General features: G+C 41.0%; 1 protein-coding gene across 1 annotated transcript in view; it reads right to left on the reverse strand.

The window, feature by feature from the left end:
* Positions 1 to 16,154, reverse strand: part of ubxn4 (UBX domain protein 4) — a 193,249-nt gene that overhangs the window by 18,328 nt on the left and 158,767 nt on the right. Inside the window, exon 10 of the mRNA XM_073473309.1 lies at positions 537 to 639. Coding sequence (XP_073329410.1) covers positions 537 to 639 — 103 coding nt within the window. The remainder of the gene's footprint in view (positions 1 to 536; positions 640 to 16,154) is intronic.

The following is a 16,154-nucleotide window of genomic DNA, read 5'->3' on the forward strand; positions in this document are numbered from 1 at the left end:
CTGGTTTGCAGCCTTACCAACCCTGGCTTTAATAAACTTTAAACAAGGCTTAAGGTTTGCACAATCCACTTGATCCTAGCTTCCTCAAATGGTGGGAGTAGATAAAGATGTTTGTGTTAGTTATAGCAGACAACAACAGAGAAATTGAGGTGCTTTGTTTGTACCTTCCTCATGTTTGTGATAAAAAGTTTGGGTTAGCAATGAATACAGTAGTTACCTGGATGTAACTTAAGTTCTATGAGTGTGTCTTAAGCTCTTTAACTGTATGTTATCGTAGCCACACTAAAGCACAGTATTTTTATATGCTTACATTTTAATCACGTTAATGAAGGTACTGGAAAATCCATGTCGTAGCAGAACGTGACACTAGTGACGGTGATGAAACTGATATTTATCAGTATCCTGGGGTTCACCTCTAAGATTGTGTAGTTTTAAGAATTACTTTCTTTTAAAGAGGTTATCATTTAAAAAAAAAAAAAATCTTACATACCAAAAACTGCGAGAGCAGTGACATGGAATATAGTTGTCAGACAAACCTGAACAGCAAAGTGCCGAGCCTCTTGCAGTTTGCTCTGTGGGTGGAACTGGTTGGTGAAGGATGAGCCGTCAGGGAGGCGGAACTGTATCCTTGCTTTGGTACTGACCACACACACACACACACACACACACACACACACACACACACACACACACACACACAAGTTAATATACACATTTCACATAAGCAGGTTTATGGACAGAGAACTATCAATCTAATGATTTCTTTTTTTTCACTCTGGATAAGCAACAATCATATACTTGTTATACTAGCTGGAGTAAGCTTTATTAATAATTATTAGTTTTTACAACACTCTAAAGGCATTCTAAATTGCGTTTGAGACCATTTGATCCAAAAACCGTGTGGAAAATACATGCTTTACAGCAGACATTTGGTGTTGCTTGAGCTGGGAAAGTTCACATGAATGAAGGTTTCCTCCCCATTTAAGTGTGACTCGTAGCTAGTCTAGTGAGCCAGCATGCCCTGGAACTGGCTCAACTGAATGAAATTCAGCAATTATTTATTAGTGTGCTCACCTTTATTGATGTGCACTCTTACACTCTTGAATATACAATATACAGTGCATTAAGAAAGTATTCTGACTCAGTTTTTTTCACATTTTGTTATGTTGCCTTATGCTAAAATGATGATGTTGTTCCTAATAATGAACAAGAGGTGACAGGACAAGAAAGAGGCAATATTCCAGGCAATATAGACAGAGACTACAAACACAAAAGACTTTAGTTTTACCTGCTTTTGATAATCTAATTGATCAGGGAAAATCCTGCGCTCAAGTGCTGACACGCTTACACTTACAGTCGTGGTCAAAAGTTTGCACACACTTAAAAGTTCCTAAAGTAAAGGAAATGCATATCATGAACAACACATACTACTTTGTCACAAAAAACATTCATGAAGTTTGGATAAAATCTGAATTTATCATTGGTAAAATGTGGCCAAAGAAAGTGGATCAATCAAATGGCTTTGTAGCATAGCCTCTTAATTTCTTCTCAGTGACAGTAAGAAAATATTCTTCAGGCGGCGTGGACAAAGAAAGAGGTCTTGTTGAGTGGAAGGAGAATTTACTTTGACCATGACTTAACTACTGAAGTGAAACCAGTGAGAACTCACTATAGATTGATGAGGGACCAGCTCAGGAAGGACAATATCAGATCATACTGTACTTCATAGCTCCAGCAAAATTCAAAGCTTTCAAGAAGAATGGGACATCAACAATCAACGACCACCCAAAGAAGGCGTCCAGGGCCCTAGAAGACATGGGAATGAGGAGCGCAAATGGCGAGTCACAAGAAGGACAGTGAGCAGGCGCTGTAGTGGTGGTGGAGTGGAAGACTATACAACAGCAACATAGGAGTCTGAGGAGAAGTGAGGCAGGACCCAGGCCTACAGACACTAATAACTGTCCAAGGGATGGAAAATATGAACTAAAGTTTTGTGAGTGGTTTTCCTCTGAAATGGCAGTATCTCTATGTTCAAATTATGTTGAAAAGTAGGAACTTAAGGGGGAAGAGAGAGAAAAGAAAAACTAGGGGCAGAGGAAATACAAATGACTTAAGCGATTTTATTTGGTTGGATATTTTCGTTTAAGCGTACTGTAATATTTCATGCAATGAAAACAAAAGGAAAGAAGAGGGAAAGAATAATTTCATTGTCTTTATATTGACTTTTTTTTTTTTAAACATTCTTTTTATTTGAACATTTTTTCATACACAAACACACAAACAACAAACCCAAGGGCTAGCCTCTCAAGACTGTTAAAATGAAAAAATAAATCAATAATTAGATGAATCAAGAGTGAATGACAGAGTCAAATAAAGTCTGACCTTATTGGCTTCATGTACACCATCCATTTAGACCAGATCTGGTAAAAGTTTTCTTTTTTGCACTCTGAGGGAAAATGTCAACTTTTCCATGATCTAAATCTTGTGTATGATGTCCATCCATTCCTCAATGGTGGGTGGATCTTCTTTTAACCATTTTCTCATGATGGATTTCTTGAATGCCGCCAATAGCATAACAAGTAGCTTTCTGTTATTGAAATTCCAATTTCCGAACAATATATCACCCAAATACAGAGTTTCACATTTGAAGGGGATGTTTACTCCAAATATGTTATTTATATGTTTAGAAATCTCTTCCCAATATGTTCTAATAACCTGGAAACTCCAGAATAAATAAAAGTGATTCGCTCCATTGAGTCTCCAGCAAGCATTCCCACCACCTTGATGTCGTTTCTGGATGGGTGTAACAAAAAATCTCACAATATTTTTCCAGGAAAACTCTCGCTATATGTTCGATTCTGTTGAGATCCAATAATAAGTAGTTAAACCTTTTGAGGTCCATTCCTTAAATCTGCTGTCATTTTTATTTGGTGCAAAATCCAAATCATAGGTACAGCACCTCAGTAGTTTAGATGCATCCCCTTTTCTGCAAACTTTAACTATTTCCTGCCAGGATTTCAGAAGAGTGTCCAGAATGGGATCATCTGAAACCCGTCAGTTCACCTTGCAAGTTATCTGCTAAAAGGGATGTTATTGGTATTCCTTTTAGCTTCATGCCTTCTATTTCCTTCCATCCCACAGTGTATTGTAACAGTTGTAAATGTTCCTTTAAGAACGTAAGCGTGGCGGCGCCGGGACGTCATTGAGCGTCGCGCCGCGTTGTTTTGTTTTCAGTAGAGAAGAAGGCTACCCGATGAGTGGACGCCATTAGCTTACTGAGCTGCCGGTTTCTCCCTATGGTTTCTCCTTTTTTCTTCTTCTTAACTCAGCTAACAGTGAGTAAAGTGAGACCGCTTCTTTGTCATGTATGATAGCATGAAGTGTTCGGCTCAATAAAAGGGCAAGAGTGAAGTCCCAAGTGAACTATTTTTGTGGACATTACTGTTTTTCCTGCTCACACGACCGACTCTCACTCACGAACTGTTACAAGTGGCGCCCGAACATTTTTTCTTTTTCCTTGGACCTTTCCTCAACGAGCAGTACAACTCTCCGAGACCGAACTGGAGGTTGTTGTTTTTTCTTCATCGTTTTCTCATCGTGCTGGACTGAGTTGTGCTTCACCGCGTGCGGCGGCGGCATCACAGGCAACTGGCGGGTGTAGCGGCGGTGCTAACTCCGGCGGAGAGGCTTCTTCTTCATGCTCCACCATCTCCGGACCTGTTGGTGCGGGCAGCGGCGCGCTGCGGAGGTTCCTGCCGGCGGCTGGCGAGCGGCTCCCGTTGGACGGCGCGATGCTCGTCATATGGGCGTTGGAGCATTTCAGGCAGTACATAGAAGGCCTCCATGTGACTGTATTTTCTGATCACAGCAGCCTCAAGGTGTTAATGTGTGATGTGTGTTCTATACTTGTGGTTTAAGTTTTCTATCCTGCCTACCTGAGTGGTAGTGACAGTGTTTTTCCATTGAAAACTGTTAAGTATTGATAACTATTTCAAGATGTTCTCATAACAGAAGAGTAAGAATAATGTTCATAACGTGGGACTTCATATTTGCTGCAGTAGGATGTGTTGTGTTTTTCATTTCAATTTGTCATTGAGGACTTTACATTTGCTTGGTACTGACATGTATGCCAGCTGCCTGCGTAATATACTGTATACTGCCCTGTTTAGTTATGACAGCTTAAATGCTTTTCATGTATGAGAGTATGTTAAGTATAGCCTGTTTCTCGGATGCGTACGGCTGGGGACAGCCTTTGTCTTACTGGGGGGAATATGTAACAGTTGTAAATGTTCCTTTAAGAACGTAAGCGTGGCGGCGCCGGGACGTCATTGAGCGTCGCGCCGCGTTGTTTTGTTTTCAGTAGAGAAGAAGGCTACCCGATGAGTGGACGCCATTAGCTTACTGAGCTGCCGGTTTCTCCCTATGGTTTCTCCTTTTTTCTTCTTCTTAACTCAGCTAACAGTGAGTAAAGTGAGACCGCTTCTTTGTCATGTATGATAGCATGAAGTGTTCGGCTCAATAAAAGGGCAAGAGTGAAGTCCCAAGTGAACTATTTTTGTGGACATTACTGTTTTTCCTGCTCACACGACCGACTCTCACTCACGAACTGTTACAGTATGTTGGTGAATATAGTGAAACTACTGGTCTCAGCTGAGCTGCATAATAATATTCCTGTAGGCAGGGAAGGCCCATTCCGCCCTTTTCTTTTCTTAATTGCAGAGTTTTATATTTAATCCTGGCCTTTTTTCCTTGCCGTATGTATCTTAATAATAACCTGTCCCAGTCTAAAAATTGTTTAGGTGGCATTTTAACTGGCAGACACTGAAAAAGGTAAAGCATTCGTGGAAGAACATTAATCTTAATTGAGTCAATCCTGGAGCTTAAACTCAAAAAGGGGATAACATTCCATCTTTGTTTGTCTGATTTTATCCTTGAATTTAAAAGGTCCATAGTTTAAATTGAACATTTTTGAATAGTCCTTTGGCAATGTGACTCCCAGATATTTTATATCTTCTGCATCCCAATTCTATTTATACAGTCTCCTAATCTTAGTTGGTGGGTCATAGTTAAGTGCCATTACTTGGGTCTTATATATGTTAATTTTGTATCCAGATAGTAAACCATATTCCTTTAGCATTTTCATCAATTTTGGGAGTGTCTGCGTAGGTTGTGATAAAATGATCAATAAATCATTGGCAAACAGGGCCATTTTTTCTTTTCAAGCACCTAGTTAAACGTTTTCAATAGTGTTGGAACTAATTGGTTCTGCATTACTTTATACCATTCTGAGGTGAAACCATCTGTCCTGATTGCTGATTGCAGCTCTTCTACTGTTATTTTAGATATGAATTTATCATTTTGATCGTTCGCGACCTTCGGTAAGTGTAGCAAAGATAAAAAGGTGTCAATCTGGTGGTCATCACTCATTTCTGAATGTTCTTTTTGGAGTTTTTTTAATTTGTCTTCCAAGTTTTTGAGTTTTTGTTGTCTAGTTTTCTTTTCGTAAGAGGAAATGGCTATTATTTTGCCCCTAATCACGGCCTTCAGTGCATCCCAGAGCACAGATGGTGTCACCTCTTTGTTATCATTGTGTTCCAAGTATGATTTAATTTCAATTTTCAGTTTTTCATTGGTAGCTGGATTATTTAAAATGTTTGAGTTCAACCTCCAGAGAGCAGTTAAATTTAGCATGTTCAAAGTCATCTAGGTGAGTTTCCTGTAGGTATGCTATTTGGATTTTATCTTTCTTTAGTTTTGATAAACAATGTTCCCTTCTTAATTGGGTTGAGTACCCCGTTTATATTAAGTGAAACCATTTTTATAGGTCTATTTTGCATCTAAGTGACTCCCAGCTCAACTGCATACTTGAACTTGGTAAGCTCCCCCCTCCCCTCTAGAACGAACAAGGAGTGAACAAATGAATAAAGAACAAACATCACACTAAATGACATACACCATATTTAACAAAAATAGTCCGTGTGACTTCCTATGTAGGGGTCTGTTAGCCTGACCCTGTTGCGCCTCACGTAAAGTCTCCAAGGGGAAACCTTCCTCCTGTGTCCAGTGAAAGGGGCCCTTAGCGATGGCGGCAGCACAGCAAAAGAAAAGCCGACCCCAAACAAACCTTTTTATAGTCTAGTGAGTCTCTACCAATATTTATAGTTGTATTACTGTTAGTGTTATAGTGCCAGTGTTATTCTGGTTACTCACCATTCCTCGGGCACATTCGTGCCGAACTCAACAGAGGTGTCAAAAGTGTTCACATTCATTACTCAGGTAGAAGTATAGATACTAGGGTTTAAAAATACTTCTGTAGAAGTTGAAGTATCAACTCAAGCTTTTTACTCAAGTAAAAGTGTAAAAGTACTGGTTTCAAAACTACTTAAAGTATAAAAGTAAAAGTAATGTAAGGGAAAAAAAAATGCCATTAAGAACAAAAGCTTAGGCTGCGCCACAGGGGCCTATAGTGCACTACCCCACCCCCCCAAAAAAAACATTTTTCTAAAGGCCATAATGACTATAATGTTATATTAAAATATTAATGTTGAAAAATTTGGGATGCACTAGGCTACCTGTTTCAGCCTCATCTATGCCCATTGTAAATGAACGCATTTTAGTACAATGCAAATACATTAAAGAACCATATATGTGTACTACTGAGCATTAACATCTGTGACATTTTGCTCGAGTTCTCTTGAGTCTCTGCCACGGACATCTTCGTACTAGGCTACATACATAAAGTCTGCTATGTCCTTGCTGGAGTGTGACGTGATTTGTGTCATGTGCAGGGGCGATGGATCGCGTACAAACTAATAGGGTGTCGGACAGGGTTGGAATTTCGTCATTTTAGGGGCAAGGCCATTTGGCCTTCACTTGGCACCAAGGCCACATGACAGGGCACAAAGGCCATTGAGTAAAATTTGATGGTTTTACCTTTGAGATTGATACCATAACATCCTAATTTATAATAAGACATGGATTATGTATTAAAACATTTTTTAATACCAATATCAAGTAAATGTTACATTAGAAAACAGTTTTTTTTTAAAAGTACATCCAAAAAAGAGTGTAATTCACACAGAAAGCCGGCGCCGCGGCTCCAAAGGAGGTGTGACGGTACACGTCATGATGATGAAGTGTGTGTTTTTTTCAAAGTGTTTCCCCCGGTGTCCTCCTGTTAATCTAAACATGTACCCGCTGTTTATAATCATATGGATGCCTGTTATAATGTGTTGTGATTGGGATCCTGACCCACCAAACATCCTGGAAAATGACAAATTTACGTTTTTCTCTTAATTACAGGTACAGACGCTGTTTTTCGGGCAGAAATGTGACGAAGAGTCGGTCGGACAGACACTTCTCCACGAATAACTGCAGTATTTTTTTCTCATATAAGTTGCCAAAGACACAACCAGTTACTACGTTACTGTTGTATGGTCATGTAACGTTGCTTTGTGGGACATTTATCTATATTTTGTTGAGTGAAGGATCTGTACAGTTATCAGACAGTGAACACCAGACCGACACGCCGCCGGCTTATCCATTCACACTGGTTCGTTTCGCCAATACTGTGCCTCTCCGGAGGCGCATCAGAGGTGCAGCAAAATTTCATGAGTAACGAGGCTATTTTTAAAATGTAAGGAGTAGAAAGTACAGATAATTGCATGAAAATGTAAGTAGTAGAAGTAAAAAGTCGGCTGAAAAATAATTACTCCAGTAAAGTATAGATACCCAAAATTTCTACTTAAGTAAGGTAACAATGTATTTGTACTCGTTACTTGACACCTCTGGAACTCAAAGAGAGGTGGAAAAAATAAAGGATGTGAAGCACAACAAAAAAGTAAAGCTAAGGGTACGGTCAGATCTCCTGAAGGCTCTGAGTTTTTCCCTGTAGTTTGAATTTTGTCCAGCGAAGGATGCGCCATTTTTCACTCGCCTGTCCCCTCTCCTTTAGGTCAACCACCGTAACTGCTCCATCATTGTCTCCGGAGCTCTGATGGTTTTCACTGTGTAGCCTCTGCTCGCCAGGTCCTCAGCTGCATCCTCTATTGTATCGTAGATTTTGGTTCCGTCTTTGTGTCTCACCCGTAGCCTGGCCGGGAAGAGAGTCTGGAATTGAACTAAGTTTTCTTTCAGGACCTTACAGACCTCTGCATATTCTGTTCATTTTTTGAGGATGAAAGGATGGTAGTCGTGGTCCAGGTTTACATGGTTATTGCCAGGTGAATCCCTTTCCCTGCTATGCCTTGCAGAGTAGTGGAGTTCGTTTTGAAGCTTGAAAACTTTACTATGATGTAGCGTGGTGGCGCGTCCTTTGGTGGTTGTGGCCCCACTGAATGGTGTGCTCTGTCGGTTAGTCCAAGACCCTCACTGAGTAAATTTTCCACGAATGTAACCATCATTGCTGACTCCTTCTCTGCGCCTTCTGGCACCCCATAAATCCTCACGTTCTCATGTCTGGAGCGACTCTCCAAGTCTATTAGTTTATTCTCTAGCTTCATATCTACGTCATGAATTCTTCCACGTTTTGAATCCTCTCCTCTGCTTTCTCGATTCACCCCTCCGCTTCATCCAATCTGGTGTTCGCCTTCAAAATTTCTTCTTTGATTGTCCCCACTTGTTCTTTGGTTTCTTGGTAGAACCCTCTTAATTCTTGCAGAATAAGCTCCAAATCAGCAATTTCTCCACTCGGGGCTAGCGTAGTTTAACCCACCTTGCTGCTTGTTAGCCTTGACCTCTAATTATTAGCTAGCTGTGCCTCGTCTTCTTTGTCCACCTCTGCTTTCTGCTGGCAATTATTGCTCGGTGTCTTGGTAGATGTCTTACCCCCTTTCTTTATGCACTTAGTCAAAATGAATTTCTCAGTTTATTGGGAGTATATTATTAATTACTCTGGTTCGGTCAGGAGCTCTCTCCCTATACTGCAATCCTGGAGGTGGTACGACCGGAAAGACTAATAACTGTATTAAGAAGAAAAAGTTTTTCAACAATTAAAGACAGAAAAGGGAGACATTATGTGACTCCAAGTGCACAAGTATTTCCATCCTCATTTGGCTCAGCAAAATCCATATTTCTTTTGAAAAAGAAAACTGTATACAAGATAAAGAAGGACGATTTGTTTTAATTGTGGGAACAATGGAGACAACTAAAATGAATATTTACTATCCTCCAGACATTGGGCCTGAATTCATGATTCAATTGATAGAGGTAATGATGACACATTGGAAAGGAATAATTATTATTGGTGGGGATTTTAATTTGGTCCTTACCCCTAATATGAACTCAACATATGGAACACATAAGGCAGAAAAAACAGCAACATTACTGAGGAGAACATGGGCAGAAATAGGATCACTGGATGTATGGAGAACATTATACCCTACAACTAAAGATTATTGACCCTTTGTACGTGACGTCACGTTCCACTCGGGCAAGATACGGACGCCATGATGGACGGCAAAAGAACACTGGACTCAATAGAAAGACAAGGAGGCTCGTTATTGTTCCTGACATTTTGTGGTTTTCTATCGGTTTTAACTTAATTTTATGTTGTTAAAATGGGTATTTCCTGCTGTGCCGTGCAGTGTACGAACAGACAAGGCTGCAAACCTGATCTAGCCTTTTACAGAATTCCCTTTGAGAAGGACAGAAGACGGCTATGGATAGCTGCAATTAATCGCAAGGACTGGCAGCCCTCAAAATACTCGAGGATCTGCAGCGAGCATTTTGTACAAGGTAAGTTTCATATTAAAATGTTATCAAAGTTATGTTAGAGTCAGTCAAAACAAATTCAATGTAGTTAGCTCACGTAGCTACCGTTAGCTAATAAACTCAAGTAGGGTTTGTTTACTAGCCTACTAGCGATGCTAGCTGGCTAGTCCTTCTCAGGACTCTGTTCATATTAGCTGGTGGTCCTAGATCAGATGTTCTATACTACTGGGGGTGTGAGCTAATACAAACAGAGTCCTGAGAAGGACTAGCTACTCGCTATCAACTGTTATTTAGTCTCTCATGGCTGGTTAGCGTTGAGTAATGACTTGAGTTGTGAAGTAGTGCCAGCTAATGCATGAACAGTGAGGGCTAAACTGTTACCTCATTTCAAGCTTGGGTGAGAGAGAGGGAGGGTCACAGGGGTTCCCACGCATCCTGGAAAACCTGGAAAATGGTTGACCTATTTTCCAGTCATGGAAAACACATGGAAAATGAGGGGAAAAAGTCAAATGTCCTGCAAAGGCTTGAGTTGTCCTGGAAAAATATTTATCACATCAGCTACCAGATTTGACTTTTTCAGACCCCACTAAGGATTTCTTTTCCATCTTTTCACATTTTAGCATTGTTATATCACAAATTTGTCATTCCTGGAAAAGTCCTGGAAAATGATTTCAAGAAAGGAGTGGGAACTGTGGAGGGAGAAAGACAATGTAAGGGTGACAGGGAGAGGGAGGGACATGTTGAGAGGGAGGAGAGGGATCATGAGGGAGTTAAAACATTGGGCTAACTTGACTCTGACAATGCATTGATTGTTATAGGCTAGAGATAGTAGTGAACATGGTGATATCAGGCTTCCATGTAAACACAATTGGATATGTTTTGTCTTTTTCTTTTTATCAGGAAAGAAGAGTGATGACCCTTTGTCACCTGATTATGTGCCATCTGTTTTTGCGCACATGAAGACCCCTGAGAAGAGGCGAGCCCAGGAAAGTCTGGAGAAGTATGGAGCAAGAGAGGCTATGAAAAAAAGGAAGAGACAGGAATCATCTAAAAGGGAAGCTGCCAGAGTATTCCTCAATCCCTCAGCTGAGCAGAATGGGCCAGTATTAGTTGAAGCTGAAGATGAGGCTACAGTCAGTGATACAGATAATTCAAAATGTGTTGCTATGTGCCAAACAGACCTGACTTCAGAGGACATTGAGTCACTGCAATATGAGTGTCAGCAACTCCGGGATGAGACCTTTACACTGAAAGACAAGCTGAAGTCCTCAGAACTTCTTGAACAGGGTAGTTTTGAGAACAAAGACAAACTGAAAACTCTTACCGGACTGCACCTATTCCCAGTGTTTTGGGCAATACTTGAGCTTGTAAAGCTAGCTCTCAAGAACACTACACACATCACACCCTTTCAACAGCTACTGCTAACATTAATGAGACTCAGGCTTAATCTATCAGTTGCAATTTTGTCATATCTATTTTTTGCCCACCGCTCTACCGTTTCCAGAGTTTTTACAAATGTGATTAATGTACTAAATGATATATTAGCACCTGCCAGTGTGGTATGGCCTGAGAGAGTGGATGTCCAAGCATCCATGCCAATGTGTTTCAGAAAATCATTCAAGAATTGCATGTCAGTGATAGACTGCTTTGAAATAAGATCTGAAAAACCTAAAGATTTAAAAGCAAGGGCACAAACATACTCCCAATATAAGTCTCACAACACCATGAAATACCTGATAGGTATTACTCCACAAGGCGTGATCTCCTTCATCTCAAAGGGCTGGGGGGGGGGGACTTGGTCCTAGCTGACCGTGGCTTCACAATTCAGGACCAAATTGGGTTGTACTGCGCACGGGTTGAAACTCCTGCCTTTACACGCAGCAAAAAACAGCTGGGCGCTGTTGAACTGGAAGGCTCACGAAGAGTAGCTGCAGTCTGCATACATGTAGAGCGGGTTATTGGACAAGCCAGATCCAAGTATAAAATGTTGCAAGGACCTGTGCCTATTAGTCTTCTGATGACATCAAGTGAAGCAGAATACACCACTCTGGATAAGATAGTCAGAGTGGCATGTGCCCTTACAAATTTGTGTCCCTCAGTTGTGCCAATTGATTGATCTGATTTTTTTTTTATACCTCTGTTGTCATTGTTGATACAAAGTGTAGAGGTATCAATGTGAAATGAATTTTACTGGTTTAGTTTAGTTTTGTTTATTTTTATTAACATTTCATATGTCATTAACATGTCACATGTCAACATTAACATGTCATAGTGTTTATTAACATATGCATGCATGCTTTAGTTTATTTATTTATTTGTTTGTTATGCATATTAATGAACACTGGATATACATGAATATTCAGTGTAAATACACCGGACTTAGCACTGATGCTAAATTTCATTCGTAGTCCTCAAAACATAAAACAATAAACAATACAAATTCATAAAAGTTCATTAAAAACAAAAGTCCAATAAATAACCAGCAGTAGACAAGATGTGTAAAATCATGTACATTTTTATACATGATTGCACACACCTTAATTTGAACATGATTTACATGATTGCAGAATTACCCAGATTGGACATGATTACGTGATTAAATGAGTGCCCAATGATTATATGATTTCACATACAATAACACACGCTCAGACTAAACATGATTACAGTAAATTACCCAACTGAACATCAACACACCGGCCATAAACATACAGCTACCCACACCACCACCAGCACTTGTCAGCACTGAATGGCAGCAGTGGCTAACTAATGCTAAGTGTTTTTGCAGAAATTCGTACTGTATTAATTGAAATATAGTTCTCACAGCGTTATCAAAGCTACACCATGTCTTACCTTCGCCATGATCAGGTACATCCCTCTGCCGTGATCATTATAGCACCGCGCTCCGGCGACCCAGCCCGCTACGAAGAACTGGTAGGCATCCAGGCTTTTATATGCCTTGAGATCAGCTCCAGTGTATGGGGACACACCATTCATAACGTAGTGGTATAGGTCATGAGGAGTGAAGTCAGGCAGATTTGATGATTTAGTTAGGTCGGTGAACAGGTCCTTTGGAAGAAGGTACGGGTCCGTTGGTAACCCCGCTATCGCCAGCTACTCTAAATATCTCTGTTTGTGCCGTCCTTCAATGTGACTCACTTCACACGACAACTCCTGACTATTTGCAGCCATCATTTACATTTAAAACGATATAACAATATACTCATCCGTTGCAATATTTTGTTCTATCTGTCTGTTCGCTGTGCAGGCACCCATACACAGTACTGTAGGCTGAGCACTTCCTGCCATCCGTCATGGCATCGCCTCCCGCGTCACGTGATCATTGTGACGTGTCTGCAACGGGTCAATACATATTACTCAAGTTTAGGACATCACTGACACCAATCTTACACAGAGTGTATGACGAGGCATTAGATGGGGGAACCTGGGCACCAACCTGGAACTCATTAGTTACTGAAATTGTAATCATCCCGAAAGAAGGCAAGGAGTGTTCATCTCTTCTAAATACAGATCAAAAATACAGCAGAGAGGCTAAAAGAAATAACATCAAATATAATTAAAGCTGCAAGCAGCGATGAACAGGCCCTCGCCCCATGTTCGTCGGGCCGTCGGAGGCTGCGCGCCCAGATGTGTGCTTGCCCGTTGCCTGTGGAAATGTCCTACCTAAATGGGATCCGTGTCACGCAAAACACAACAGTGACATCTTCAGTGACTTCCTGTGTCCAGTGGGTGGCGCTATAGATACAACACAGTATTGATGCAGAGACGTATTCAGGGCGATCCCCTCTACATGTGTGAGCAATTTGATGCAGATGGGCAATTGTATGTTGAAGTTATAAGGACTTCCTGCGTGATGGCGAAGGATCGAAATTGACCGCACCGCCACGCCCACCAGGTACAACACAGGCTGTTGAAGGTAATAGGATGCTACTGAGTGAATGTGAAGTCTGTGGTGTTAAATCTGTAGGACGAGTTAGTTAAAGTACGAGGCTTAGAAATGGGTACCTACAAAATGGGAAAAGCCATAAGGGGTACATCGAAATTGAACGCACTGCCACGCCCACTAGGTATAACGGCGAAAGCTTTTGACAACATATCATCTTCAAGGTCTGAAGATGATACTTAGTGACTGTGAAGTCTGTGGTGTTAAATCTGTAGGACAAGTTAAATAAATTACGAGGCATAGAAATGGAGTTTAAATGGGTGAAGATGGCGGCGAAGTGTCAACTTTGAACCAAAATGGCCAACTTCCCATAAGACTGAGGGTATGTGTCCAAGAGGGTTTTTTGTGCGTCTGGTCATGGTACTTATGCGTACCGAATTTCGTTGATGTGTGTGCTTGTGGGAGGCGGGGCTTCAAGTTTGAAATATTCCAGGAGGCGCTATGGAGCCATCTTTTCACACACCACAGTATTGATGCATAGACGTATTCAGGGCGAACCCCTCTACATGTGTGACCAATTTGGTGTAGATGGGAACTTGTATGTTAAAGTTATAAGGACTTCCTGCTTTATGGTGAGGGATCAAAATTGACCGCACTGTTATGCCCACCAGAAATAACGTAGGCGAAAGCTTTTGACAACTTTTCATCATCAAGGTATGAGGATGAGACTTAGTCACTGTGAAGTCTGTGGCGTTAAATCTGTAGGACAAGTTAAATAAAGTACGAGGCCAGAAATGGGTAAAAATGGCCGCTTTGAACCAAAATGGCCGACTTCCTTTTGGACTGAGGGTATGGGTCCAAGAGGGTTTTTTGTGTGTCTCGTCATGATACATATGAGTACCGACTTTCGTTCATGTAGGTACATGTAGGAGGAGAGGCTGAGGGTAAACATATTCCAGGGGGCGCTATAGAGTCCCCTGGCCACACCCACACTCAATCACGTTGGATTCTAATAGCGGCACACACATGTGACGTATGTTCAGAGTTTGGTGAGTTTTGGGGTATGTTCAGGTATATGCGATACCGTGGGCAGAAGAATAATAATAAACAATTCTTACAGATACAATAGGGCCTTCGCAGATTTCCTGCTCAGGCCCTAATAAGTACAGACCAGTGTGGCTTTGTGTCCAACAGGTATTTAACTGACAATACAAGGTGTACATTGAATATAAATGAGCACTATCAAAAAGATAAAAAAGTTTTGCTTCAGTTAACAATCGATGCAGAAGCATTCGATTTGAGTATGCTGGTTGTATATATTCAACACAGCAAAAGCTTTTGGGTTTCATCCTAAATTTATCAAATGGTTAAAACTAATGTACAAAAACCCTGTAACACAGGTAAAATTCAATGGCACTCTATCAAGACGACTGAAAATTATGGCGTCATTTCAGTGCCAAAATCCGCGCGCATAAAAACCATAATCAGCGCGCATAAAGACCACTCTCTGCGCTCGCAGTCTCTGTATACACGCTCGCCGCTACTCTCTGCGCAATCGCCATCACTCTCTGCGTGCTCGCCGTCACTCTCTGGGTCACCAGGCCTTAATTTTTTTCCAGCTGAATAAAAAACAAACATAATGTTAAACATCATCTAACAAACAACATGCAGGTTTTCCAAAATTATGTTTTAGTATTGAGCTATTGTTTTCTTTCTTTCTTCTTTCTACATTTTAGTGTTGATTTACTGTACATATTCTTTTCTTATGCAATGCCTGATGCTCTAAGTCAAGATTTTCCAAGGAATTTGGGTTCAATATCTATTTTTGTGTGCATCAATCTGTATGTGTAACAACGCACAACGGAGTAAAAACTATCAGGATTTAACTGTTCAGGTTGATTTTACAAAACTACAGTAAGAGTTACAGCTAAGGAAAACATAGCATTTTGTATCACTCCAAATAATGTTAATGTGATAGCAAACCTGTTTATAGGTCTTCATGGTTGTAAATACTTGAAAGCAGTTAACAAACACCAGATAGACAGAGCACCTGCATAGCACAGCAAGTTATGCAGCTAACATCAGCTAATGTTTGGTTGTACGTTAGCACACTGCTAACGTTAGCTGCCGTGTTAACGTGCAGAGTCAGACAGCTGTAGTAACAACTCTGCTGCTACTTTACAGCTAACATCAGAATAACATCATATCTTGACAAACTAGACAGTAAGCTGAATATCCAGACAGGTAACATTAGGCTACTGTTTATCTGAAGCACAGCAAAGCTGATGTTACTCACCTGTCCGCTTTCACTCCGGTCCGTCAGTCCCTCGGATTGGCTCTGACCTGGAGACAGTAGGTGTTTAAAGTGACCAATCAGAAAGGAGGGGGGTTGCGGGGCCGTCTAATGCCCGCCCCCAGAGTGCCAAGACTCAGCAAAGGCGAGCGAGTAGAAGGCACAGAGAGTGACAGCGAGCGTGTACACAGAGACCGCGAGCGCACAGAGAGTGACGGTGAGTGAGCAGAGAGTGGCGGCGAGCGTGTA

Source organism: Pagrus major, chromosome 9 (genome assembly GCF_040436345.1).
Source record: "Pagrus major chromosome 9, Pma_NU_1.0".
NCBI lineage: Eukaryota > Metazoa > Chordata > Actinopteri > Spariformes > Sparidae > Pagrus > Pagrus major.